The sequence below is a fragment of the Aspergillus pseudonomiae genome (genome assembly GCF_009193645.1).
Source record: "Aspergillus pseudonomiae strain CBS 119388 unplaced genomic scaffold BDV37scaffold_89, whole genome shotgun sequence".
NCBI classification, from domain to species: Eukaryota; Fungi; Ascomycota; class Eurotiomycetes; order Eurotiales; family Aspergillaceae; genus Aspergillus; species Aspergillus pseudonomiae.
Genome location: NW_022476081.1, coordinates 129,386 through 155,085, shown reverse-complemented (window position 1 = coordinate 155,085; position 25,700 = coordinate 129,386). Strand labels below are relative to the sequence as shown.

The following is a 25,700-nucleotide window of genomic DNA, read 5'->3' as shown; positions in this document are numbered from 1 at the left end:
AATAGTTTTATATTAACTATATTTTTATAATAATAGTAGTTTAATATTAATAGTAGTCTTATATTAACTGTATTTTTATAATAATAGTAATTTAGTATCAATAGTAATCTTATAATAATTTCTATCCTACCAAAACCGTAATTTAAAATATAAATATAAAAATAAAAAGAAATATTAATAAAATTAAAGGGATAGGAAATAGAATTAATTAAAATTTTAAAATAGTTACAAAGGTAGTAAAACTATATTGGTAAAATATTAAACTATGAGAAAAAATGTAAAACGCCTAAGTACGCTACAAAAATAAATTAATTATTATAAAAAATAAATTATAAATAATAATAATAAATTAAATAATAAATTAAATAATAAATTAAATAATAAATTAAATTAATATTATAAAAATAAATATTTTTATATATTTTAGATTCTATATCTTTTATAATATCTTAGTATACACTATTTTATAAATTATAAATAATTTCTTAAATAATTTATTAATTTTTATTTTTATATTATTTTAATATAAACTATTCTATAGTATATAAATAATTTATTATTATATAATTTTTATAATATCTCTATATTGTATATTCTCGATAATTTTACTTATTAAGAATTTTTATGGTTAATTTACTTTCTATCAGTGCTTATAATAAATCAAGGTTAATTATATAGGTTCTATAACAATAGTTACAAAGATGGTAAAAGTGTACTAGCAGAACATCAAACTAGAAATTGCCTAAGTACGCTACAGATACAGGCTCCATAATCCAACTTTTCTTTACTAGCTATTATAGTTCTCTGTCATTCTGCTATATATATATCTTTCATAAGGTATACTAACAAGGGTCTGTACCAAGAATTAGCAATCTTTTAGTATTTTAGTTAAGCTCTATTAAAAAAGTAATATTGAGCTAATACCCAAAAACAACAATTCTGCCATGACAGATCTACCACCTTTCTGCCCATGTACGGTCCACCGCTTAGTTAGTACGCACTTTCCAATTTTGCTAAGTCAATTCAATTATCATATCTCAATTCACTGATTCAGTCATCATAAATCGGCTACACTGTAGCTGACTGCCTACTAGTATTAAATGGGGGCTGACCGTGATACAGATAGCACACAATATTTACCCAATTACATTAATAAGAGGATCTGAGTATGCTGAGATAATCCCCAAAGAAACCATGATTCATATGTATCTGTCTTAAGTGCACATGGCTATTAGATACCAGTATTTGGATATCTAGTAGTTCTTGATCTACTTAAGATGGCTAACTAACTATACTAGATCCCAGCCAGTGCGCTGGGCATATCGCTTATGACACATGTGGATGATTAAGCACACCCTATTCACAATCCATATATAGTAGTTCGGGACCTTACACCTAGTTGATGAGCTACCTGCCCTGTATAGCAGATCCTCTCACAATATCAAAAGTTATGGACTGTATTTGATATTAAACATCCCCTACCCCAACAACTCAAACCCCAATCCTCACAATGCCAACGTGGTATCTTAATACCAGCCCAATAGTATCATATTAATATGTAGATACTGCAACCGATTGAATCATAATCAACTCAATGGCATCCCGTCTGTCAGTCTACTACAAGCTCTTCAAGCGACAGTTCTGAGCTCATCGGCCTAATGGGTACAGCCGAGCAATAATAGATACTAGGAGTGGAGTGTACGTAGGGTGTGTTGAGTTGATGGGGTGACTGTTGTAGTTAGTGACTTGATAATATCAAGCTTAATGAGATAACTAATAGGTGAATATGTCTTGACAAAGACTGCCAAATGACAGTACAGAGTACTGTTAGAGATAGGGAGACTAATGCTCTGCAAGGCAGTATACATACATGTCCACAGTAGTAGGGCTCACACTAGATCAAACTACAGCACTTGTCACCCAGATCAGGTGAAATATGCAACTGAGCCAGTTCTATTTATTTGCATTCACATAACGAAATCAATTCATAGTCTTTTTGAATTACCGACACCGCCTACCTTGAAACATGAACGACCTCGTTGTCGTTGATCAGAGACATAAGTTGGAATATTCCCCCTCCTCCTTCCGTCTTCGATCGAGAGGCAGCGACAGTTTTGATTCTAGAGGACTCTGCACTTCCACTGCGAGCAACGGAAGATCTAGACGCTCTCAAGAACCTGCTCCTTGAACTCCCTCTCAACCTTGTGACCCTTGTCGTCGGTGGTGGATTCGCCATGTAGGTTCAACAAAGCGCCCAGGTCGAACTTAGGGGCCTTGAGAAGCTTAACCTTGCGGATGTGGACCTAGGAACATCTTAGTTTCCAATTCAAACCTCGGGATAGGAAGTACCACGAACATTCTGGAGAGGATAGATTCCTTGCGTCGCCTTCTCAATCTCGCGACCGATAACCTCAGGGATAAGCTTCGTGGTGAGTTGAGAAAGAGTGCAGCTGGCGGCCTCGCGTTGCATGATCTCGGTCATCTTCTTCCGGATGGCGCGGATCTGAGAGGAGCGGGCGTATGTGGTCTTCTTGATCTGGTTGGGACGCCTCTTGGTGAAAGCAATGGCAAACAGACGAAGGAGGTAGTCGTCGGTCGTTTTCACGGTGACGTTGGCTTCGATGAGCGACTGCCACTTGCGGACGAGGGATCGCAGTTTATCGGTAGTGAAGTCGAGGCCGTGGAAGTTGGTCAAACAGTTCTTTCCTTGGATCTCGTCCACACGAAGCTTGACCTTACGGAAGGCATGGTCTTCGTCGTTCTGCAAGTCGGCAAGAGAAACCTCGAAAATCCGGCCCTTGAGCGAGTCGTTCGCATTTTTGAGACCACTGGTGCGGTTCACCAGAGTCTTTCCGACACTTTAGAGCTTCTGGTCAGCCGTTCGTCGATACATATGGTTTCGGTTCTTCTCTGAAAGAAGGGATTGAAATGTATATAGAACAGACATACTCTCTGATCTGGAAAGTGGAGGGCGCCTGAACACTATTAGCAACGTTCGCGCAACTACACTAATTGAAACTACCTTCACAGAGTACTCATCCTTTCTGGAGAAAGGATCAACGGTCCTCTTCTTGATACCCTTCTTGCCCTTCGACAAGCGCTTGTTCCTTCAAGACATTAGCAATCAAGATTGTTGTCCCGCATTGCGACGTTGATGTGAGATTTGACATACTTTCCAACAGCCATAGCTGCGACTCAGGTCTATCTTGCAGTGGTCGAAGACAGACAAATATATCACACCACACGGTCTGGTGGAGGGGAGTCGATGGGATTGACGCTGCTGGGTCGGCGGAATAAGAGTTGAAATCGAAATCCCACAGAAAAGTCCGCTAAGCGAGAGCGTCGGCCCTATCCCAGATTATATAATATTATCCCCCCACAAATAGACCATTCAGACAGTATGATTGGATGTTTTGTTACATGAATCACGTGAAGATACAGCATTTGTATCTTAAAATCTTGACAAAAATAAATATGCACTATCACAAAGTACATGGTTACAATGTCCTCTATACATATCATCGCATTTTCCTATTTTCCACAGAGTAAAGCTATTTTTATACTAGATCTGTGCAAATTATCACAAATCGCTATCAAAGCATACGGCACCCGGGATCTTTATTCGAGGATGGCAGTTGTAGGCTGATATGATGGAGTGACTGATGGTATGTGGTGAAGTATCTAAGTCGTATTCCTACACATGTCTTCCTTTCTTTACCAGCATGTAGCAACTGCTAAGTCGAGGCATTTTAATTACGGAGGAAGTTCCTGGCTTAGATAGTACCTAGAGTTACATTGGAATTTAAGTGTATACTATGCTGCTTAGCTACTAGTGAAGCGCTCTTAGCCGTCTAATGTTAGTGTGAACGCGAGTGATGTAATTGGCATTACAGGTAGTGCTGAAAGCACTAATCCCCCATAACATACTCCGTACATAGTCTTCATTTCCTCCTCTGTGCTGTAACGCCGTACAGAGTATCAACCCAGGACTCTAAGCCACAGTATTCAGTTCACTGCCCCCTGTTTTTGTGGGGACACGCATTGATATCAACTAGAAAAATAGTAAGTACATAACTAAACCTATGCACGTTGCAGCTAACCAGATAGGGACATCTTAGTTGTCCTACGCGGAACACCAGCTCTAAAGCACCTGCGAACGTTCGAAGGAAGCATGGTAGGCTGCCCCTCCTTTGTGTGCAACCGGGACTTGTAGAGAGGGAAACAATAGAGAGAAATATCATGGTCCAATGACTGAGTTTTCGTTCGGCTATAGGGCAAGCGGAAGAAGTCGAGCAGACAACCACAAGGACCAAAGAAGGTGAGTAGGTCTGGAACGGGAGATGAGTGCTGAGGCTAAGAATAGAGTCAGAGAGAACCATTGCCCACAACTTTCGCATGTCTCTTCTGTAACCACGAGAATTCCATCGTGGTGAAACTAGACAAGAAGTTGGGACTAGGGAACTTGTCCTGTAAGGTGTGTGGGCAGAGGTTTCAAACCGGTATCAATTGTGAGTTCATGAACACGCACTACTCTGAGGACCAATTCTGACAATTTCATGCCTTAGATCTTTCTGCTGCTGTCGATGTATATTCAGATTGGGTAGATGCTTGTGATGCAGTTGCCAAGGATACAGCCAACAGATACGAAGATAATAGCGCCGGTGGTCTGCGATCAAATGAGTATACTGTGTCTTCTATTGGGCAGCATACTGGATACGATGATGCAGATCGCGCCGGTGCATATGTGGACGACGATTGATACAAGTAATTCTCAAATATTGGATGGTGTACAATATAAAGGTGCAGTGGCTTTCCTGTGGTCGCTTTTCCAAACTATGACCGATGTTCTGCTTTTTCGGACTTGCTGTTACTCGATAATTTTTGGCGATCAGCTGGCTTCGATCCTAAGGATAATGAATGCTTGCAATGAAATTATTATGGTATAATTCTTATTCATGCCTCATGAACCAGCAACTTCAGCTAAAAATAGTATGCACAATACAACTACATTGTGTTGTAATTATGCAGATATGCGGCAAAACAGTTTCGAAGAAACCTCCGTAATACTTTATAAGCAGTACTAAACTGAAGCTCATTTGGGTGACTGGGTGTCACAGCGTATAGTATCGATCACCAAAATCACCAAGTCCTGGGATAATGTACCTGTGTGATAGCAACCAGTTAGCGAGCTAATCAAGAAAAAGGGAAATTAGCAGTATACAAACTTTTTCTCATCCAAGCCTTGGTCTATAAAAGCAGTCACGACCCTGAGCTTAGGGAAGCGTTCCGCAAAGTCTGCGACTCCTGAAGGGCTTGCGATAAGGTTGAGGAACAGAATACGGTCCTCTGGTACACCCTTCGCCTTGAGAATTTCAACAGCAAGCGTCGCCGAACCCCCTGAATTGATAGCAATTAATATCACTCTATAGTCTAAGAAGGTCTTTTAACCCACCAGTTGCGAACATTGGATCAAGGAGTAAAACCCATCGACTGGAGATGTCAGCAGGGAGCTTCTCGTAGAAAAGCTTCGGCTTGCATGTTTCTTCATCTCTTTGTATAAGTATTTTCCCAATGCGAACTGATCGACAGCAATCTCTCAAGCCCTGCTCCATTGCTTCGCCTGCTCTCATGATCGATACACCGCATATTTTACCTTCGAACTTGACACCGAGATAGGTACGGCCCACAGGGGTTGTCACAGCTTGCTCAACTACTGGCAGGTGGTTTAAACCCTCTTCCACCAACAAACGGATGATTCTGTTGGAATAAAAAATGAAATCGGCACGCCCAGTTCTCTTATCTCTGATCATACTATGGAGTTGTGAGTATGAGCATCCGATGTTGATTCAGATTTCTTTAGAGACGTATGACTTACGTGAGAAGAGCGATCAACTGGGGCGTTTGAGGCAAAACATGGACATTTTCATAGTCTATGTCTTTCGACACTGTTGCTGTTGGCTTCTCACCATCGGGTCTATAAATTGGGCCAACTCCTTGGGCAGGAGAGGGGTTTGCTTCCAGTCGTTCATCAGCCATGGTCAATGAGAACTCTAGTATAGTTCTTAATAGATGGAGGCAAGTGCGAACTTTGAAGGACGCAAAAAAAGGAAGCTAGTGGTCCCACTGAGGGTCTGCTAAACTCGGGTGGAAGTAATGAAGTTAGTTGGTTGCAAGGAAAAGGGAGAGACCAAGCAGGTCAAGATAGTGCATGAATATGTACGATAAGTAGCTTGGGCTAATGAAGGCGGGTGGGGTAGTTCTCTAGTTGTACTATGAAATAATTAACATAAAACCAGTAAAAGAAACATAGTTATGGCGGACTATATGGGTGGTACGTTCTACTAATACCACAAACTAGTTTGTAGAATGTAACTTAGCATAAGACCTAGTCCATTCTAATTTATACTCAATACTGTGTGTAGTCCGCGACTCCGCGCTCCCCGCTCTTGAGGGAAATGAGTTAGTCTAACTGCAGACGTTCGGGAAACTTGATTTACACCAACATTTCCTTAAAGAACAGCTATAATGCACGATATGTGGATCTACAGTTGATATTGTATCCCCCACAATACTTCCATAAATATCAAATCAGATTGTGGAGTCCTTTTCATAACAGCTTTGTTGGTTCACAACCATACCAGATTATTACTACCTACACCTTCATGGAGCATTCACATCCACGAATGTGTGTAGTAGTTTCTTCAAAGAGCTCATCCCAATAAATCCATCTACTTTTTGCATCTTGTAATTGAAGCCTTCTAACAACTTGGTGACGGTCTTTCTACTGCTTATAAACTCTGTTCTCGCAATCTACCTGAACCTGTTTTCCTTTATCAATTCACATAAGAGCCTCATATGTACCAGCCTTGCCTATGCAAGTGGCATCTGAAACATGCGTGAGAAAACTAAGAGACTTGTGACTTACGGTAAACCAAGCTCACATAAGTCTCACAATCGCAAAAACAGGGTAGTAGAGAGACCAACAAGCCCCATTATCTCTGGTGATGCTGGAGTCTCAAACACTTATCCCTGTTCAAATACCTTGACTCGATCACCAGGCAGTGATTCTCAGCAACTCTGTGGTGTTGACTCACTTGATCATATTCCTGACGCGCACATACTAGGTTCCCATAATAGCCATGGGAAAGCCTGTGATGTCAGCGGAATAAAGCGCAGAAAGCTCCTTCAGGAACAGGCGGAACAAACTCAGGAGCATAGTGTGAGTGCTGGTAGTCATATTGGGTCTATCTTTGCGCATGAAAGTACGACGAGATTTGGCGAAACCGGAGGTTCGAATGGTGTCAAGGCCAATGAGGCCCTCCATATGGTCAAAGCTCGAGATCAAAGTGATGGTTGTAGCCTTCCAAAGAGAGCTCAGGCTGAAACCGCAAGGAATGAACAGACTCCTACAGAAACGACCTACATGCTTCAATCTCCTCGGGATAGAAAGATTTCTCTCAAAACCGGCAGGCTTTCTACATCATATCTCAGCGCTGTGGATGCAACCAGGCACCAAATGAAACAACCAAGTCTTCGAAAGAGATTAGTTGATTCATTAGACTCAACAGAAGGGGTGCCACTGGATTTTCTGTCAGATCGTGAATGTCAGTCCGACTGCCAGACATCCTCTAGCCATATCTGGAAAGGAACCGATCGACAGCGTACTACGTCTATACACCGACTTAAGGCTGCTGGTACAGACAATATCCAACGGTCGCCTAATTCCAGACCATCGATATCTGGAAGGTCTAGGGTTACTTACGCACACCAGCGTTCCTTCCTAAATGATGCTTCTGTCTTGGGCCACAATGAAGAACCCAGCTTATTAGTTTCCTCGAGATATCATAGCCTTAGGCAGCCTCAGTCAAATTCAGGATTGCTATCTCAAACCTACTCGTATGTTGAAGACGAGGAAAGCCTCAACAACAGACCGGTTCGGAGCATTCATGAGCTAAGACAGGCTGGAGATAATGCACGCTTTTGGGAAACAGTGGATTTGATCTTCGAAGATATCGAGGACCCTCACAATTCCGCATCGGAGGTGTGCAATGGCTTTGTTCAATTGTGTACAAAGCTTATGGAGCCTCGATTTTTAGGCCGTTTTTCCGAGGCTGGCTTTGACGAACGACTGGTGAAATGCATGACAGGTGGGGGTTTTGATATAGTTTCAACCACTCTTGCTCTATGCGCTTATAGATTGATATGCACCAGTGGCTCTTTCTCGTCTGCACCACCGACACCATTTTGGTCCAAACTTTTGGATATATCTCCCGCTCTACTTGACGTCGAAGACAATATATCAGTTACCGCGAAACAGCGATATATCGGTTTATCAAAAGCTGTCCAAGCATCCTTGAAGAGCCTTTTACCACGGTTATCCCTTGCAATACACGGAGAGCGGTCGATATCAACTATTTCACCGCGTCTGCTGATTCTTTTGAATATTCAATCTTCTCTAACTTCCTTTCAAGAGAAAGGCACCAATGTTGATATCCCCTCGCCGCTTCTAGCCCTAATTACCGAGTTGCTATTACCCGAAGCTTGTGAGAATGCAAAATTTCCTCTGTCCTTTGAACGTTATCAAACGCTCATCCTGAGTTTGTCGATTCTGGAAACTTATACAATCCTATCGGGCCCATTGGACCCCGACTGCTGCAACTCCTTTCGGTCACTTATTCAGTGCTATAACTTTCTCTATCCGAATCAGGGTGATCAAAGCCGGCGGATTCTGATTCTATACATTCGGGTACTATTAAACCTTACCAACAAGGACCCATCTCTCTGTGAGGAGTGCTGCAGAACTGAAATTGTTGGCGGACTTGTCAAGGTCATCATTTCGGAATTCAGTGCTGTACCTGAAGAAACCACTGGTAAAGAGATCAGCTCGGTGGACACGGTAATATTAGCTTTGGGTACTCTTATTAATCTTGCAGAAAAAAGTGAATCATCGAGAGCTATTTTTCTGGAGTCAACAAGTAATTCTGAATCTTCCCTCGATTTGCTCTTACAGCAATTTTCTACCAGCATCAATTCTGTATCCCAGGTAAGGAAGCCCTATGTACATTCATTCACTTATAGTGCCTAACGCAGGACTTAGGCACACTCCGTTTCCGAAGTGCAGCATAATGTTGCTATCGGGTACTTGTCAATCCTTCTAGTTACGCTCTGTTTGAATCCCATGGCATTGGCCCAGGTCAAAATTTCTCTAGACGGCAAAGGACTTGCAGCGGCACTATCAACGGCCCAGGAGTTTCTTCGATATTATCAAAAGGTTGAGAAAGATTCGCGGTTGCTCGAGACACGACACGGACATGGAGCTGAACTTACGCCAAGATTAGAGCGAATTCTTTCCCAGATACGAGAGGAAGAACGACAATAATGCGGAAAATCTGTAGAACGTCACAGTACTAAAGGACAAATACAGTTTCGTATTGCCATTTCGTCTACTCTCGACCCCGTCTTGGATCATGCCTCTTTAAGGCCGTCTTGCAATGGGATATCTCTTTAACTATATTTGACAACAGCTAGTCATGTAAGAAAAAAAAACAATTGATGTAAAACTGGACTGGGGACGGATTTTTAAAATTGACGACCCAATCTGGACATGATAATTGGTACTTGAGGTGTTCGATTATTACATACTTGGGTTGAATCGTTGAAGAGTACCAAGTAGCCATAACTACTAGTTATGTAGATATGATGTATGACATAATAAATAAAATCTTAACTAACCGTTTGACTTGTTTGCGTTTTCAATGGCTGGAACTACTACTAGTACCTCAGGTATCCAGTCAGTTTTGAGACTCATACTTTAACTGATTTGCCACCCGTGCGACAACTCCATCGCTCATCATCAAACACTGCCTCTAAACTGAAGTTCAATTGTTTTGCTTTCCACTCAAGTTCTATCTCGGCGAGCTCCCAGCTATCGGTGCTTTCCTGTTCCTGGTTAAGACCTTGTTCTGACACCCCTTTCGTCGCGACTATAGAGACGCAATCCTTGGTAGTGGGATATATATTTCTTCCAATAACGAATTATATTATCCTAGCGGATTATCGTCCCGCACGTCACTAAAAGCTGTGGAAATGCCTACTGCACCAAAACAGCGAAAGATAGCTATCGTTGGTAGTCGGTCTGTGGGTGTGTATACGATGATGTCTTCCACTTTTGTGGTGAACCAGCTTTTCTTCGTGCGGAATCTTGATCACTGACAGAACTTATAGGTAAATCTTCCCTTACGGTTCGATTTGTTGAGCATCATTTTGTAGAAAGTTATTATCCGACTATCGAGAACACGTTTAGTCGAATCATCAAATACAACGGTCAAGATTTTGCAACGGAAATTGTTGACACAGCTGGTCAAGTAAGGATACTGGCAACAAAGTGTCTTTCCAGAAGCTAATGCTGGGTCAGGATGAGTACAGTATCTTGAACTCCAAGCACTTTATTGGGATTCATGGGTATATCATTGTCTACTCGGTGGCGTCCCGCCAGTCTTTCGATATGGTGAGGGTTATTCGAGACAAGATACTAAATCACCTTGTGAGTGCTGGGCGCCCGACGCCGATCCTTTTGTCGACTTTAGGAACTGAGATCAGACGATAGGGAGCGGATTATGTGCCCCTTGTAGTTGTCGGAAACAAAAGTGATTTGAAATCCGAACAACGTCAAGTATCATTGGACGAAGGCCGGGGCTTAGGAGAAGACTTTCATTGTGCTTTTACCGAGGCTAGTGCCCGTCTTGGTTACAATGTTGAGAAAGCCTTTGATTTAATGATAGGGGAGATCGAGAAGTCCCAGAATCCTTCGCAACCCACAGGAGGGAACAAGTGTGCTGTAATGTGATACGGAAACTGAAGCAATGTCAATAAGCACAGAACCTAAGATGCTTCCGCTGACTGTCAGTTGCTGCTAGAAGGAAAGTCTCATGTGTTCACTATGTGCTCGCGGGTGGTGTTTGCAATGGTGTGATGAAGACAACTGTTTTCTAAGCTCCCTGCGAAGTACGTCTGCCATTGAACAGATTGAAGTTTGTTCTGTTTTCCACATTTGCCCTTCTTTCTACCCCCACGCTTCCCCATTTGTCTCCCTTATCTCCTTCTCCTTCTACAATCATTATTTCTATTTCATCTTTTATTACCTTTGTGGCGTTCCCCAGTCATTGTCTCTCTTAATAGCCATTGCCTTGGAGATAGTGGATGTTTCGAGCTAAGTATATGGCGACTAATAGAATAGAGAAGTACGGGCTCGAGATTGTTCCAGATGAAATTGACATGTACTTACTATATGATTTCTTATGAAAACTTATCGGAAGATTCACCCACTTCTTCCAACCCCAGGGGAAGGAGCTTTTTCGGCTTGCCGTAACAAGAGTTGCTCGCTGGCAGAGCGAAGAAAAGGGATGGTAGAACTGAACCACCACAGGAACTAACCGGTTTCACATCTTGGCAAGCAAGATGATACCTAAGTCTTAGACCAATGGCGGTCTCATTCTTATCGGCACTGGCACTGATATTCTACTGCGACAGAGGATAGGCCATGGAGACACCAAGCAGATGTATTTTCATAGAAAGTTACGCTTTATAGGAAAAAAAAAAATTAACAACTGCGCAGGATCCCTGCTTTTCGGATGCAACTGCTACTAATAACTAATAATTTGTGATGAGGGTTGCATAACTCTGAGAAGTCGATGAGGTATCAAAAAAGAAACCTACTAGGTGCTTAGCTTAACAACGAGCTTCCTATCTAACTCTAAAGTATATCAGTAGTCAGGCTCTAACAGGTTAATAAAATCTTGATTAATTGATTGCATGTCTAACCTACTAAATGGTGGACTGTATGTACCAAACCAAGCCTAGGCAAGTAAGGTAACTGGTAAGCCGCTGGGTCACGCAGGTAGCCGGGTCAGCACCGTATTCCATAGAAAATTGTCTATTTTCAAATATCAATATCTCAACTACTGTTAAATATATCGGGCTACAACTCAAATATATTATTAAGATATATATAATCTATACACAACTTATCTATTAGTAGAAAAAAGATTAAGGAATGTAAATTACCGCTATATACTAAAAATACTATAAAATATATAGTAATTTACTTTACCCCAGTAAATAAGAATTATTAGAATTCCTAAATCTTAAAGATTATTCTCATAGTATATAATAGACGATATATTAAGTTTGAAGTACTTATTAACTAGATTGGCTGAGATATTGGTGTTTGAAATAAGGCCCTACTGTATAGAATACAGAGCTGACCCAGCGGCTTACAAGACCCAGCGGCTTTCCGGTTACGTTAGTTGATTCTGCTGATTAAGCCACTGCCCCTCATGACAGAGAGTTAAACTACTTCCATGCATAGTTTATGCCCTAATGGCTCCAGGCCACCCAGGTTTTTACCCCTCATTGACCGTGACCAAGACTAGGACATTTGTGGCTCCTGCTCAACTTCACTCCACATTGCCAGAATCTGAGAGCCTAACCTGCTAGGACCGACCATTATACTTGCGCCTTCAGTTCCTACAAGATGCTTGATATCGCTGATTTCGTCAGTGACCGCGGAGGAAACCCAAACAAGGTCAAGGAGAGCCAGCGGAAACGGTTCGCTTCAGAAAATGTAGTCGATGAAGTTCTTACGCTATATGAAGGAGCCCGCCGAGGTACGTTTTTCGAAGATATCATTACTTTGCCGAAGGTTAGCAGACTCTGAAACACACTGCAGCACGGTACGAGGTTATGCAGATAGGCTCTCAGCTCAATGGACTTCAAAAAGAAATTGGAAAGAAAAAAAAGGTCCGTGTCACTCATGGCTACAAGTAGTTTTGTTCTTTCTCCCAATCTTCTGCTATCAAAATCCACACTAATATTTATCGCCCAAACAGAGCAAGGAAGATGCAAGCTCCCTTCTCGAAGAGAAAGCTGCGCTTGAACAACGCAAGAAAGAAGCCGAAGACCTTGCTCTTGAAAAGGAAAAGCAACGAGACAGCAAACTCCGAACCATTGGTAATTATGTGCATGACTCGGTCCCTGTGAGCAATAACGAAGTAGGTCTCTACCGCTCATTAAAAGTTTTGTTTGGCAAAGAGACTGACATGAGTCATAAGGACGACAATGTTGTGGTTAGGACATGGGTACCCGAAAATGTCACTGTCGAGAAGCGCGATTGCCTTTCTCATCATGAAGTTCTCACTCGCCTTGACGGCTACGACCCCGAACGTGGTGTCAAGATTGTAGGCCACCGTGGATACTGCTTGACAGGGTATGGACTTTTCTTAAATCTTGCGTTGATCAACTACGGCCTGGAATTCCTTTGGGGAAAGGGTTATAAGCCGAACCAGCCTCCTCAATTCATGCTGAAGGACATGATGGCAAAAACAGCCCAGCTTGAGCAATTTGACGAGGAATTGTACAAGGTAACAGAAAGTGAGGACAAATCTACAGACAAATACCTCATCGCCACTTCAGAACAGCCGCTGTCGGCTTTGCATGACGGTGAATGGCTCCAAGACAAGGATCTCCCAATCAAGTGAGTGGGGCGAATACATTATTAATAATCTAGCTAACCAAGATGCAGGTATGCTGGGTATAGCACATGTTACCGCAAAGAAGCAGGAGCTCATGGTAAAGACGCCTGGGGTATTTTCCGCGTCCACCAGTTTGAGAAGGTAAGGAATGTCACGTTATGTGCCAAAGTTCTTTTTTCTCACTGGGTCATAGATCGAGCAATTCGTCCTTACCAAACCTGAACAATCGTGGGAAGCTTTTGAGGAGATGATGGCTACTTCGGAAGAGTTCTACAAGTCTCTTGGGCTTCCCTATCAGATAGTTGCCATTGTGTCCGGAGCCTTAAACAATGCGGCGTCTAAGAAATACGACCTCGAAGCCTGGTTCCCATTTCAGGGAGAGTACAAGGAGTTGGTTTCTTGCTCCAACTGCACAGATTATCAAGCCCGGGCTTTGGAAATTAGGTATGGCACTAAGAAAGCGACAGATGTTAAGAAGTCGTATGTTCATGCTTTGAATGCCACCCTGTGTGCTACTGAGCGGACGCTTTGCTGTATTCTTGAGAACTATCAAAAGGAGGATGTACGTGTTCTTTTGATATTGACTCATTCTCAAAAAAATATGGCTGACACAGAGGACAGGGATTTATTGTGCCAGAGCCCCTTCGGAAATACATACCAGGTGCTCCAGAGTTTCTCCCTTTTACCAAGGAACTCCCGAAGGATAGCACTTCCCAGAAAGCTAAGGGCAAGCAGAGTTCTAAGACAGCAAGTGGCGCGGAACAAGCCACAAAGAAGATACAGGATTTACGGGTGTGAGTGCCAAAGGCGCTGAAAAGTTCCTTCTCTATCTGGAATGATTGCAGCAATGGCGGTAATTGCGATTCTCATTGCACGGTGTTGCGATACAATCATATACTAACTAGCATGTAGAGCATTTGTAGAAGGCAGACAGTCTCTATGAGCATCTTTCGCGACAAATGATAATAGAACTAACTGTATACGATTTCCATCTATAGCAGTGCATATTAGGGGCAATACCTCTCTATAGTTGTGTGTATCGAGTAGGTGAAAATAAGATTATACCCTATGGTGCTGCATAAAAAAGAGTGGAAGACAAAGTTAATTGATCAGTTCATGGTGGGGTTGAGGTCGGTCCCGCCATTACCCCTCCATGTTGGCGGTCCACTACACCCATATCTCCGATGAGTCAAAAAAAAAAAAAAAAAAAAAAAAATTAAAAGAAAAAGTAAGAGTTAGAGAGGAAAGTGTGTGTCAGAGGGATTCCACGTCGGGCCTCCGGTCCCGGAGTCTTCCATTTTACATATGAAATCCAACGACTTCTCCCATTCCATAACCAATACTCTCAACTGCCCTTCCCTTCCTTCACCACCTGATACATTCTGCCTCATTTACTTTAGATCTCGACTACTTTGACACAATGTCAGCCATTCCCAAAGAAATCAACAGTCATCCAGCCTCAGGTCTTTCTCCAAACGCATCGTTTCAGTCCGCCCCATCTAGTCATGGAAACTCGGTTTTCACAAACCGCACGATCCCTCTGCCCAATGCCAAGCATTTGAAGCCATTCGCTACTGAGGATATCAAAGTTCTTCTTTTGGAGAATGTAAATCAAACGGGGCGAGATATTCTTACAAAGCAAGGCTATCAAGTAGAGTTTTTAAAGTCATCACTTCCTGAGGATCAGCTCATAGAAAAAATTCGGTGAGTTGAAGTCAGCATTGGCATTCCGTACTTTAGAGTTGTGCACTAATCATTCTTCAAGAGATGTGCACGTCATCGGTATACGTTCGAAGACGAAGCTCTCAGCTCGTATTTTGAAAGAGGCTCGGAATCTTATAGTCGTCGGTTGTTTTTGTATTGGAACAAACCAAGTGGACCTCCAATATGCTGCAGAACACGGCATTGCTGTATTCAACTCTCCATTTAGCAACTCTCGAAGCGTTGCAGAGTTGGTTATTGCTGAGATTATTGCACTAGCTCGGCAACTCGGTGACCGGTCTAATGAAATGCACAGTGGCACTTGGAACAAAGTAAGCAGCAAGTGCTGGGAGATACGTGGGAAGACATTGGGTATGTATTAAATGTCACGACGGTAGGGGAACTCCGCTGACTTTTGAGGAAAGGTATAATAGGTTACGGCCATATTGGTTCCCAACTATCGGTTCTAGCTGAGGCCATGGGCATGTCTGTTCTTTACTATGATGTGGTGAATCTGATGGCATTGGGCACTGCCCGCCAGGTTCCCACTTTAGAGAGTCTACTTTCCCAGTCAGACTTCGTCACATGCCATGTACCGGAACTTCCGGAAACAAAAGAGATGATTGGACAATGCCAATTTGAACAAATGCGGGACGGCAGTTATTTGATTAATGCTAGTCGAGGAAGTGTCGTTGACATCCCGGCATTGATCCACGCGATGCGATCTGGCAAGGTGGCTGGGGCCGCACTTGATGTCTATCCGAACGAACCTGCTGGAAATGGTGACTATTTCAATAGCGAGCTTAACAACTGGGCAGCGGATCTTCGCAGCCTTAAGAATGTGATTCTTACTCCTCACATCGGAGGTAGTACCGAAGAAGCGCAGCGTGCAATTGGTGTGGAGGTGGCAGACGCTTTAGTGAGATATGTCAACGAAGGCACAACTTTAGGTGCCGTCAACCTTCCCGAAGTCGCCCTTCGTTCCTTGACTATGGATGAACCGGAACATGCTCGAGTACGTCAACTATCATTATATACCAAGGCTTATGCGGTGGAAGTTATCGTTAATTCTTTGACTACAGGTGATCTACATCCATCAAAATATTCCTGGCGTCTTAAGGAAAGGTGTGTCTTACAAGTGCTGTACTTGTGTGTTTATATGGAACCCACACTAATAATAATAGTGAATGAGATCCTGGGAGACCATAACGTCGACAAGCAAATGACCGATAGCAGAGGTGACGTGCGTTATCAGCTACCCATACTTGGAGATTATCTCAACGTTAACTATGTATAGGTGGCCTACCTAATGGCTGATATCAGTGATGTTGATAACGCTACTATCAAGGATCTATACGAGAGGCTTGAAAGCCTTTCATGTACGATTCCCTTATCCTCTAAATCAGCAATAATGCTAACAACTAGTTTAGCTCGGATCATGACACGTATATTATACTGAGGACACATCGGCGTATGGAAGCCTCATTCTAAAATTAGTTATTGGTAGATTTGATTTCGGTAGAACCCATCCCTCAACGGCCCAAGTCTACCATCTGCCAGACAAGAAAGTTATCGGCTCCCATGCTACCGCCGCGCTAGTTTGTGTGGTTGAGTGATTAAAACCTTGGTTATCGATACGTCAAGTGGTGTCCGGATAAGAGAAACTTCAGGTATGCTGCTCAAATTCGACACATGATACTGATGCCTATGGAGAAATATTTGTTCAACACTTCGGCCTTGTTGCGCCCTTATTCTCTTAGTACCTTGAGCCCTGCCTTGAATTGTGAAATAGGCAAACTTGCCTTCAGATTTTCCATCCTCCAAGTGCTAAATTCAAAAAGTGGTAAAAGATTCCCAGAAGCTGCAATAGACCTAAGCAGCAATTGTATCAAATTTCCAGACACAAGAGCGTTTGCAAGACCTGCCACTTTAGAAATAGGTGAGGTGCATATTGAAGCACAACCCCATTGCATAGAGCCCTTTGTGCCTTAGAGAATACAATTGACTATCAATCTACCTCCGATATAGATCCCTCTCCGCAGGCCGAGAACCTTCTCTAAAGCTTGGGCTTCGACTGCGCCTTCTTGAAGGATTCTCCCTTGTATAATCTCGCCTATTGTTTAGATAGGCATCCCGAGGCTGTTCCCCCATGCCATTATAAGTCGGAACATAAGAATCCACATTGCTGTCTGGCCGTCCACCAAAACGGCCCAAATGGTTCCTGTCGCGTCCTACACGACCAGGGTAGCCTGGCACCCATCCCTGATGAGAGGGCAGAGGAGGCTTTGGCGGCAGACCTCCTTCCTTGTGCCATGACGAAAGAGCCCGATGTGAATCATCCTGCTTCACCCGACTCTGATGTGGTTCATTGCCTCGATTATCAAAAGATCGTCGGGGGGCATTTCCTTGGCCGCCATGAGAATTTGGCTTTCCAAAACGCGCAGCACCAGGGATACGACTATTTCTGGAATCTGCTCCGGTTCGGGGTCCGGAATTTGAGCTCCAGCCACCATTGGGGCCCATGCCCACAGAGCCTCCAGCAGGGGCTGGGGGCATAACTGCTCGCTGGCCTCGGAACCTTCTTCTATCAAACTCATGAGAGTCCTCGAAACGAGGAAGATCGCCGGGGTGTGCAGGTAGGGGATGGTTAGAGAAGTAAGGGTGTTTCAACGCGTCGATAGCATTGATTCTTTTTCGCCAATCGAGTTTCAAGAGCTCACCTAATAAAGATACGGCGGCTGGATCTTGCCTATCAATATGTCAGCATCCTTTTCCACATTATGGTGTGAGACGCCTTTAAGCTTGATTCTGAGAATGATGGATGCCCGTACTCTTTGAAGACCTCAGATAGATTCCCTGGCTTGCTACCAAAGCTTTTCACCCCTTCACAGCCTGGGAGCGAGCTCCAGCCAGGCATGTTTTCTTCAGAAGGTGTGCCCACAAGATTAAATATAAGCTGGGCTTGGTTGAGATCACTAGTGCCGGCAAGGATTGGTTTGCCTTTGAACATTTCGCCGAAGACGCACCTGTCACCGTCAGAAAGTAAGTCGCGAGTATCAAACTGAGAGAATTACCCGACACCCCACATATCAATCGCAGTTGTATAGCGTCGAAGTTGAAGAAGGAGTTCTGGAGGGCGGTACCATCGTGTAACAACCAAAGTGGTATAGTCTCTTTTAGCTTCCCCTCCACCTTTTCCAGGCTGAGGAGGATGTTCATCATACGGTCGAGCTAGCCCGAAATCGGCAATCTGAAGAATACCTTTGTTACTGATGAGTAGGTTGGCAGCTGTGTAAGAGTAAGCTACAAGGCCCCTTATTGCGCTATGTGGGAACTGACCTTTCATATCACGATGCAATATTCGATTCTGTGTCAAGTTAGAAACAAATTTTAGTAAATTTTTATGAAAACGGTATTACCCCATGGAGATACTTGAGTCCTTCGAGGAGCTGCAGCATGTAGCATTTAATCTGAGGCTCAGTAAATTGCACAGATGGGTTTTCTAAGAGCCCCGACAGGTCGTGTTCCATATAGGGAGTAACCATGTACATGCTCGGTTTCTTTCGGCCTTCCCCTGGCCCAGGGTCAGCTCCCTGGAAAAGGAGAACGTGTTGTCCTTCCTACCTTTGCTTCGTTCCACAGCCATTTCTCTTAGCCGGAGGATATTGATGTGGGATAGCATTTTCAACAGTTTGATTTCACGGAGTGCAGTGATAGGAAACTTTATCGGGATGTATTAGCCCAAAGCGTTGCTGCTCAGCAGGTAGCCATCTTACCCCGTCCTTCTCATTATGCATGAGGATCTTCTTTAAAGCGACGGTTGAGCCATCTTTTTTTGATCGCGCCTTGTAGACTTCACTGGCCAGAAATTTTAATATATTGACTTGCCTACAGAACGCGGGCACCTACCCGAACGTGCCTTCACCAAGTTTACCAAGGAACTCATACTCACGGATGCTAGTGCATCCGTGAAACCGAGAGCTTCCGTTGCTATTCCGTTCGAGAGAAGCTACCACCATTTTTTTCTAAGGGCGACAAGCAATACCTATTTCTTGTAGTGTATGGCGAATGGCCCGCCCCAGCGAATGGCGATTGCTCTATACCAAGAGGCTTGCGCAAGTTCAATTCCTGATGGTAGAACTCAGTGGACCGAGGATAGGCTCGTAGTAAGTATGGCTTACCAGGACTATCAGGGTGATGCGCGACGCACAGGGGTTGGGGACTGATAATCATTAGGTCGAGATGTAATCTAGGATAGACGGTTTGTAAAGCGAGGCAGAGGTATATCGTATATCGGCAAACCGCACAGCGGAAGTAACTATAGCTAGATAGCACTGATCATAACAGCCCTCACACTTTAACGTTTGACGGGTGATAAGAGCTTGCATCCAGTCATAGTTATTGTTGTATTCAAGATACCTTCAATGTATGTCGATCCGACCGGGAAAGCCTGGGTTCACGTGACTACACATCCGCACTCGGTGCTGATGGATCTCGCTCATTGATGGATCTCACTCTCGTCTCTTCAAATATAATTCCCACCGTTCCAATTGAAGTTAGAACTCCGAGAATAAAGAAGATCTCCAAAGGTATCTCTAGATGACTTTCTTTCGCTGATGAAACTTCAACTGACCATATTATGTACAGACATGGCTGCGAATCATCCCATTCATATTCACCCAGCACGTCCCCTTTATCGCTTTACAGCTACGGCTTTGGGCGCTAGCATGTGGTTTTTTGTACGGGCCTAATCATGGATTCTCTTTCAATGAATGACACTAACTATAGTTGCTGACGACTAGCTAATGTACCGAGCCAAGAAGGATGGCCCTGCTTTATTGGGATGGAAGCATCCGTGGGAACACTAAGTACTATAAACCAAATTAATTACAGAACAAGCTTGCGGGATTTACATTGGACATTGTGAATCAATTGGCCGCCCTCGTTTCGTGATATTCTCCAGTTAGACAGGAACGGCGTGTACAGACATTACATCTCTATTACTCCTTACTCCTTGCTCAGCGTTATAGGATTCCAGTAGTGGCAGTAGCCTAATTACGGCAGAGTCATCAACTGAGGAAGATGCTGGGCTACGAGGCGTAATGGCCGTGATGTATGCTTTTTAAAAGTAAAATTCTATTGCTCTACCAAAATGGCGATGACTTTACTTTTTGGGGCCATTTACTCTTGCATTTCCTCCAGTAGCACCTTGTATCGACGGCGCTTTTTGTGATGGCCTGGCCGTAAGAGTACGTAAGCTCGCCCCAAGGCCCGAGCAAGACTAGGGAAAAGTGCACGCTCCGCAATGCAAGAGAAAATGAAGCTGCCCACGGCAAGTGCAAGCAGCGAAATAGCGAAATTCCCTGATAGAAATGTCAACTGCATAATTTGCACCACCCACCTAGAGGGCCTGAAGAGCATATAACATGAGATGATCAAGTCTACAACAACCACAGATATGAAGGCTCCTGATAACTGTTAGCAACAGATTCAAGCAGTACCAACGGTTACTAACTATTTGATCTCATAGGCTTTCGGAATGGAGGCCCCACGCTGAGAACAACACTTGCTAGCGTGTACTGAAAGCATGAGACCAGGAACAGGGCGGTGTTCTCAGAGTTCTCAATATTACTATTATCCAAATCAATCTCTGGGGGCTTGAACCTGTAGTTAGGGTTAGGATGTATTTCTCAATTTGTACCGTTCGAATCAAATACCGACATACCATGGCTGTGACTGAACGGCTTTGTAGGCCACAAGTTGAACCAGTATACAAATTACAATTTGGCCGAGTAATGGCGTCAGCACCTTTCGCGAGACAAGATCGGCAGTTGGGCGTTTTCTGGAAAGTACGGGATAGGGGCCGGTCCATCCCACTTTGAAAGAGAGGTCAGCGCGAACAATATTGTAATCTCCTTCCATCGTACACCTGGTGTCCGAGTTGCTTCACTTACTAAAAATTGCGATTGGTAAAATGAGTACCAAATCTATGAATAAAAACTAGAAAAAGTCAGTAATTATCATACACAAGATCCATTCCTTTGGTACGTACTTGAAAATCACCTAAGTTTGATGCTGACGTGTACAGGAAACTGACTGTGGAAAATTGAATCGCAGAGTAGAGACTCATATATTTGAAGCAACAAAAGCTTGTAACTAGAGCGGCTCTCCCTTCTCTGTGAACTAGTTAACAGAAACGACTACTTCAATCGAGAGGTGGGACTATACCTGATCAAAGTTGGCACGCAGGATACATCAAATTGGCGACTAGTGAATGGTGCAGCCACAGATGCCTCAGCATCAGAAAGCGATATCCCAACATCTGCAGCTTTCAACGCGCCACAGTCATTGGCACCATCGCCACAAAACCCACAGCAATAATCAAGTGACTGAAGTTTCTCCACAAGTTCATGTTTTTCATCAGGTGACATTCTAGCGAACACTTTGGTTCGCACAAGCATCTGGATTCAAGTTAGCTCTATGCAAGGAACCCAACTGAGAGGGTCATATTTGGCAAACGAAAGATGTACATACTCGTTGAAGTACAGTCTCATCGCCGAAGTCCAAAATCCATCTAAATACCTCTCCGCTGACCGCAAGCGAGAAATTGTGTATATTAAAGACATTGACAGGTATAGACAAGTCCAAATCGGTTGAATTCACAGAAGGCTATGACTTGTCAATTTCATTTCGTATAGAGTAGAACGGGTGTCACACCATCAGTGTGCTTGGATCAAGCTTCAATGCTGGATTATCTACATTCTCCCAGCAAAGTGAAGATGCCAGACCATGGGAACGATCTGCTTGGAGTTAGCTAAGATGAGCAGAGCACGCAGTACTAACTTACCTTCTACAATGTGCGGTATAAAGCATTGCTCGCTTTTGCTGACCATTCCACACTCACGAGCGACACTAACTGCGGTAAGTATATTGTCTCCAGTGCACATGACATTCCGTATTCCTGCTTGGTTCAATTCAGTAATAGTCTCAGTGGTTGCTTGTTTCAGCTTGTTTTCAAATATAATGAAGCCAACGAATTCCAGATCACTTTCTGCATCTCCGCGAGTCATTTTTTGCACTTTCATCCAGCTCAACTTCTGTTCGTATCTAGCGGCGCAGGCAATAACCCTATAACCTTTGTGGGTGTACTGGCTCAGTATATCTTCAAAGTCTTGAGGCACTATTATAGTTGGACTGAATGTTAGTGCCATGCCTTATGCTCGTGCCCCATTGGATATACTGACGACTGTCGGGAAGGCATATGGCTCTGACGCTTTCTGGTGCACCCTTGACGAAGATGCTAGCACCATTGTCACCAAATTGCCTTACAATAACGCTCGCGCGTCGAAGTTCAGAGACAAATTCAAAATTCCGTAAAATACCAAGTTCAAGTGGTGCCTTTATCATTCTGATATCAGCACCCGCAACAATATGCATTCCAAATCGAAGAGTACGATCTGGTACAGGAAAAGCATACATACAGTGAAATTGCTCTGGCGAAGATTCTCTGAAGGGGCAGGTGGCTTTGCAATGGGCGGCATTATTGTTTCAAATTTGGGGTCTGGCTGTTCAGGACCATGGCTGCCGCCTTCCTGGTAAGACCAGCCAGTAAATTGAAACATTTTCACGTCGAGAGGGTCACCTAAAAGCTCGCCGTCCACAATTCTCAACGAGTGGCAGGTGGCCATGATGTAGGCTAAAACATCACGCTTTTTGCGGTCGTAGGAAGCATCAAATGTTGAAGCTGAGGGAGACCCTAGAGTCACGTCCGAGAGCAAGTCTGATAGCCTGATATTAGTTAGCTATAGCCGAAATATGAGTGGTTGTGGATGACAAACCTCATTTCTCGATTTACAGTCCGCACCCCAAGAACATCCAATCCATCTTCAGTTAGGGTTCCTGTTTTATCGAAACAGATCACGTCTAATTTACCGCCGACATTTACCCTAGAGACCAGGTTAGCGCAGCTAGGGGCACTCAGAAACATGAAGCTCACTTCTGTGGACTAATGCAAAAAATGTTTTGATTTTTCAACCGCGAAAGTGCAAAGTTCGTACCAATTGTCAGCGTAGCAGGCAAAGCAGGTGGAACAACGATTGTTATCAAATCGAGAGCTCTGACAATGATCAAATGCCAGGAGAGCTAGATAAAGTTAGCTTGTTCTAGAATAGTCTCTGGGTGCTTACACCTAGTCGGATAAAGTTGAAAAAGGAGGCCACAAATCCTAGAATAGCGACCATTGCCATAACAGATATGTAACGGAATGAATCTCGATAGAATTTGAAGCCAGAGGGCTTTGGGAAAAGCATAGAGCGAACTAATGCGCCTTTAGTTGTCAAAAATCCCGTTCGGACAACAATTGCTAGAGCAATGGCATCGTCATCATCAACATTATGAGGGCGCCGTGCTCGGATGACTTTTGTTCCACCGAAAAGGAAATGTTTTGCTATGTTTGGATGGACAGAGGGGGCGTTCAGATTAAGATACTTAAGTGCATCGTCTGTTAATGGGGTCTTGGACACGGGTACGGATTCACCTGGTCCTTGTCAGCACTTCCTATCAGAAGGGACACCTAATATATGGGCAGACCTGTGAGCATGCTCTCATTTACGATGCAGTCACCTGACAGTAAGATACAGTCGCAAGGGACTTGGCTAAGCGATGGATCGGAGAATTCGAATACATCACCCGGGACAAGGTCTCGAGAGGGAACCGACCTCCCTGTAGCGTAAGTCAGTAACTAACCGACAAGGTGTCATAAAGACTAATTGTGAAGACACAAACTCACAAAACCCATTCCTAAGCACACGAATGTCACACTCGAACAAGGAAATCTCCCTCAGGCGACTCATAGTCTGGATGGTGTTAAGGCATTACACGTGTTGTCAAGACAGAGGTAGTGACTCACAGACTTGGTCTCAATTACGGTTGCGCCAATGCTGAAGACAGAGATAAGGAATATACAAACAGCATAGTAGTAATATTCATCCAAAGACCAAAGAACGAGGCTCGCAAGTTGGAACATATAAAATGGGTGAAAGGCCTTTACTGGTAAGAATTTCCCTTCGATATAATGCGATGGGGGCTTCATTACTTACTTCATCCATGAGAAGCTGAAGCAATGGTTTCTGCTGAATGTCAACCAGATTCTTGCCAAAAATCTGCTCTCGACTATCACGATCATCGGCATCTAGTCCGCTTCGCATCACTTTCGCATTTGTCCACAAAGGGTCTCTCCAACCGCTTATTAGGCAGAACTTGTCTTCCAGAGGATGGTAAAAGAACCGAAGGTATCTAAAGTCAATGTAACGTAAGAACGATATGGTGGGGTCATTTTCTTCATCAAAGGAATGATTGTCTGGGTCTGCAAATACACTAGAAAGCGGCCGCCCATAAGCTTGACCGCGAACCTGGCATACGCTGAATTGATTCCATTGGTCCTGTAAAATATTAGGTAGGGCGAGAGCCGTCTGGAATAGTTACCCACCTCAATGGCAACCCATTGACAAATGCGAAGTGGCGTGGGTTTCCCTGTCAATCGTACACGCCATCTTGGAAACCATCGAAAAACGAGATAAGCGAAGCCAAGGGACAGGACACATAACAGAGAGTATAGAACTAAACCAGAGAATTTGGTTGAAAATCCGGCGATCACAAACGTTAAATCCTCCGATTCAATATATATTTTCTGGTTGAGCCTGCTATCAAACCGTCGGTCCTGCGCATACGAACTAACAGAAAGATGCCGGCCAGGGAGGAGGGGGTCTTCGGCGGAGCCTCTAGAAAATGACGGTCGCTTTGACCTGAATGATGATCTAACAGATCTATTTGGCGGACTAACATCACCTACGACCAAATTATCGGCTTCGCTCTCAGCGTCCACGGCATCTTCATCTGGCCACTCCACAAAGTCTTCTTCATCACGGAAGTACGTAAAACTGACCACCGAGTCCTTCCGGTTGCGACGATGGGAGAAAGAAACGACACTTGATGGAATGCTCTCTGAGATGGGTCCATCAAAAACCTACTCAACCTTGGTTATGCCTGGCCCATAAGTAGAAGCATATTCTTTGGGAAACAAACGCACCTCATGGCGAGCCATCTCTACGTCTGAGACAACGCTGTAACTACGAAAGTATCAGCAATACTCACAACACCGTTCTTCAGCTTGGTTTTTGAGACCTGCTTCGCATAGAGTCACGCCGGTGGCTAATCATAGACCGCGAGAGCTCAGGCACCCGAGGCTCCGTTGGCGATAACGCCGAGTCATTCACTGTCTCACACATCTTCACAATCGGCTCCAGAAGCTCTCTGAACGCCCCTCGAAGTAGCGGAGGAGCGGAGGGAGAGAGAAAGAAAAATAGAAGTAAGGCTTATAATAACATCAGTGGACGACAGGCACAATGGTAGCCAATGTGTTTCGGGTTCTATTTTCTTGAGCTGTGTGGAACCCGTCGATAGAAGGTATGA

At 43.8% G+C, this 25,700-nt stretch overlaps 9 protein-coding genes across 9 annotated transcripts; 5 read left to right on the top strand and 4 right to left on the bottom strand.

The window, feature by feature from the left end:
* Positions 1–1,628: 1,628 nt before the first annotated feature.
* On the bottom strand, positions 1,629–3,291 carry rps1 (40S ribosomal protein eS1). The gene is made up of 5 exons (XM_032083148.1): positions 3,173–3,291; positions 3,023–3,107; positions 2,950–2,975; positions 2,357–2,858; positions 1,629–2,303 (listed from the first exon to the last, which is right to left on the bottom strand). Exons 1-5 carry the CDS (start codon positions 3,184–3,186, stop codon positions 2,160–2,162), a joined length of 771 nt encoding a protein of 256 aa, XP_031937151.1. The 5' UTR covers positions 3,187–3,291; the 3' UTR covers positions 1,629–2,159.
* A 745-nt stretch (positions 3,292–4,036) lies between these two features.
* Positions 4,037–5,185, top strand: BDV37DRAFT_221764 (transcription elongation factor 1 family protein). Its single transcript, XM_032080178.1, has 5 exons — positions 4,037–4,062; positions 4,108–4,174; positions 4,274–4,318; positions 4,370–4,508; positions 4,566–5,185. Exons 2-5 carry the CDS (start codon positions 4,172–4,174, stop codon positions 4,757–4,759), a joined length of 381 nt encoding a protein of 126 aa, XP_031937150.1. The 5' UTR covers positions 4,037–4,062; positions 4,108–4,171; the 3' UTR covers positions 4,760–5,185.
* Positions 5,029–6,349, bottom strand: BDV37DRAFT_221778 (uracil phosphoribosyltransferase). The gene is made up of 4 exons (XM_032080179.1): positions 5,876–6,349; positions 5,453–5,811; positions 5,226–5,397; positions 5,029–5,163 (listed from the first exon to the last, which is right to left on the bottom strand). The coding sequence occupies exons 1-4, from the start codon at positions 6,034–6,036 to the stop codon at positions 5,112–5,114; spliced, it is 744 nt and encodes a 247-aa protein (XP_031937149.1). The 5' UTR covers positions 6,037–6,349; the 3' UTR covers positions 5,029–5,111.
* Positions 6,350–6,503: 154 nt separating this feature from the next.
* On the top strand, positions 6,504–9,571 carry BDV37DRAFT_259509 (WAPL family protein). The gene is made up of 2 exons (XM_032083147.1): positions 6,504–9,043; positions 9,098–9,571. The coding sequence occupies exons 1-2, from the start codon at positions 6,893–6,895 to the stop codon at positions 9,377–9,379; spliced, it is 2,433 nt and encodes an 810-aa protein (XP_031937148.1). The 5' UTR covers positions 6,504–6,892; the 3' UTR covers positions 9,380–9,571.
* Positions 9,572–10,086: 515 nt separating this feature from the next.
* Positions 10,087–10,846, top strand: rhbA (Rheb family small GTPase rhbA; the record flags this gene model as incomplete). Its single annotated transcript, XM_032088074.1, has 4 exons — positions 10,087–10,141; positions 10,225–10,364; positions 10,415–10,543; positions 10,607–10,846. 4 exons carry the CDS (start codon positions 10,087–10,089, stop codon positions 10,844–10,846), a joined length of 564 nt encoding a protein of 187 aa, XP_031937147.1.
* A 1,541-nt stretch (positions 10,847–12,387) lies between these two features.
* Positions 12,388–14,555, top strand: BDV37DRAFT_259506 (serine--tRNA ligase SES1). The gene is made up of 7 exons (XM_032083146.1): positions 12,388–12,665; positions 12,728–12,798; positions 12,888–13,049; positions 13,110–13,531; positions 13,580–13,670; positions 13,723–14,091; positions 14,151–14,555. The coding sequence occupies exons 1-7, from the start codon at positions 12,533–12,535 to the stop codon at positions 14,325–14,327; spliced, it is 1,425 nt and encodes a 474-aa protein (XP_031937146.1). The 5' UTR covers positions 12,388–12,532; the 3' UTR covers positions 14,328–14,555.
* Positions 14,556–14,786: 231 nt separating this feature from the next.
* On the top strand, positions 14,787–16,881 carry BDV37DRAFT_221586 (D-3-phosphoglycerate dehydrogenase). The gene is made up of 7 exons (XM_032080175.1): positions 14,787–15,233; positions 15,295–15,602; positions 15,656–16,245; positions 16,313–16,355; positions 16,415–16,473; positions 16,528–16,609; positions 16,661–16,881. Exons 1-7 carry the CDS (start codon positions 14,950–14,952, stop codon positions 16,687–16,689), a joined length of 1,395 nt encoding a protein of 464 aa, XP_031937145.1. The 5' UTR covers positions 14,787–14,949; the 3' UTR covers positions 16,690–16,881.
* A 351-nt stretch (positions 16,882–17,232) lies between these two features.
* BDV37DRAFT_221611 (CDC2/CDK family serine/threonine-protein kinase) lies at positions 17,233–19,329 on the bottom strand. The gene is made up of 8 exons (XM_032080176.1): positions 19,140–19,329; positions 19,007–19,088; positions 18,855–18,951; positions 18,650–18,804; positions 18,570–18,597; positions 18,305–18,518; positions 18,062–18,256; positions 17,233–17,979 (listed from the first exon to the last, which is right to left on the bottom strand). Exons 1-8 carry the CDS (start codon positions 19,247–19,249, stop codon positions 17,244–17,246), a joined length of 1,617 nt encoding a protein of 538 aa, XP_031937144.1. The 5' UTR covers positions 19,250–19,329; the 3' UTR covers positions 17,233–17,243.
* Positions 19,330–19,769: 440 nt separating this feature from the next.
* On the bottom strand, positions 19,770–25,663 carry BDV37DRAFT_259487 (putative P-type ATPase). Its single transcript, XM_032083145.1, has 22 exons — positions 25,318–25,663; positions 24,718–25,254; positions 24,329–24,670; positions 24,139–24,273; positions 24,019–24,085; positions 23,820–23,951; positions 23,417–23,766; positions 23,227–23,372; positions 23,069–23,176; positions 22,712–23,018; positions 22,475–22,628; positions 22,078–22,410; positions 21,948–22,030; positions 21,765–21,899; positions 21,459–21,691; positions 21,283–21,406; positions 21,185–21,230; positions 20,956–21,106; positions 20,746–20,894; positions 20,033–20,698; positions 19,876–19,969; positions 19,770–19,817 (listed from the first exon to the last, which is right to left on the bottom strand). The coding sequence occupies exons 1-20, from the start codon at positions 25,330–25,332 to the stop codon at positions 20,412–20,414; spliced, it is 3,834 nt and encodes a 1,277-aa protein (XP_031937143.1). The 5' UTR covers positions 25,333–25,663; the 3' UTR covers positions 19,770–19,817; positions 19,876–19,969; positions 20,033–20,411.
* Between the last annotated feature and the right edge of the window lie 37 nt (positions 25,664–25,700).

Bases quoted from the DNA above. Each gene is read 5' to 3' on its own strand.
- BDV37DRAFT_221778 (XM_032080179.1), bottom strand. From the start codon at position 6,036: ATGGCTGATGAACGACTGGAAGCAAACCCCTCTCCTGCCCAAGGAGTT. The intron at 5,812-5,875 runs GTAAGTCATACG...ACAACTCCATAG, and splicing joins CAGTTGATCGCTCTTCTCAC to TATGATCAGAGATAAGAGAA. The intron at 5,398-5,452 runs GTGGGTTAAAAG...CTATCAATTCAG, and splicing joins TGATCCAATGTTCGCAACTG to GGGGTTCGGCGACGCTTGCT.
- BDV37DRAFT_221764 (XM_032080178.1), top strand. The intron at 4,319-4,369 runs GTGAGTAGGTCT...GAATAGAGTCAG, and splicing joins AACCACAAGGACCAAAGAAG to AGAGAACCATTGCCCACAAC. The intron at 4,509-4,565 runs GTGAGTTCATGA...TTCATGCCTTAG, and splicing joins GTTTCAAACCGGTATCAATT to ATCTTTCTGCTGCTGTCGAT.
- BDV37DRAFT_259487 (XM_032083145.1), bottom strand. The intron at 21,900-21,947 runs GTGTGACACCCG...GACAAGTCATAG, and splicing joins TTGATCCAAGCACACTGATG to CCTTCTGTGAATTCAACCGA. The intron at 21,107-21,184 runs GTAAGTGAAGCA...TCTCTTTCAAAG, and splicing joins TTTACCAATCGCAATTTTTA to TGGGATGGACCGGCCCCTAT.
- BDV37DRAFT_259509 (XM_032083147.1), top strand. From the start codon at position 6,893: ATGCGTGAGAAAACTAAGAGACTTGTGACTTACGGTAAACCAAGCTCA. The intron at 9,044-9,097 runs GTAAGGAAGCCC...CGCAGGACTTAG, and splicing joins GCATCAATTCTGTATCCCAG to GCACACTCCGTTTCCGAAGT.
- BDV37DRAFT_259506 (XM_032083146.1), top strand. From the start codon at position 12,533: ATGCTTGATATCGCTGATTTCGTCAGTGACCGCGGAGGAAACCCAAAC. The intron at 13,050-13,109 runs GTAGGTCTCTAC...ATGAGTCATAAG, and splicing joins TCCCTGTGAGCAATAACGAA to GACGACAATGTTGTGGTTAG. The intron at 13,532-13,579 runs GTGAGTGGGGCG...ACCAAGATGCAG, and splicing joins GACAAGGATCTCCCAATCAA to GTATGCTGGGTATAGCACAT.
- rps1 (XM_032083148.1), bottom strand. The intron at 2,859-2,949 runs GTATGTCTGTTC...GAAGCTCTAAAG, and splicing joins TCCACTTTCCAGATCAGAGA to TGTCGGAAAGACTCTGGTGA. The intron at 2,304-2,356 runs GTTCGTGGTACT...AGATGTTCCTAG, and splicing joins GAATCTATCCTCTCCAGAAT to GTCCACATCCGCAAGGTTAA.
- BDV37DRAFT_221611 (XM_032080176.1), bottom strand. From the start codon at position 19,249: ATGGTGGTAGCTTCTCTCGAACGGAATAGCAACGGAAGCTCTCGGTTT. The intron at 18,598-18,649 runs GTAATACCGTTT...AACTTGACACAG, and splicing joins GACTCAAGTATCTCCATGGG to AATCGAATATTGCATCGTGA. The intron at 17,980-18,061 runs GTACGGGCATCC...ACATATTGATAG, and splicing joins CTATCTGAGGTCTTCAAAGA to GCAAGATCCAGCCGCCGTAT.
- BDV37DRAFT_221586 (XM_032080175.1), top strand. From the start codon at position 14,950: ATGTCAGCCATTCCCAAAGAAATCAACAGTCATCCAGCCTCAGGTCTT. The intron at 16,474-16,527 runs GTGCGTTATCAG...AACTATGTATAG, and splicing joins TGACCGATAGCAGAGGTGAC to GTGGCCTACCTAATGGCTGA. The intron at 16,610-16,660 runs GTACGATTCCCT...CAACTAGTTTAG, and splicing joins GAGGCTTGAAAGCCTTTCAT to CTCGGATCATGACACGTATA.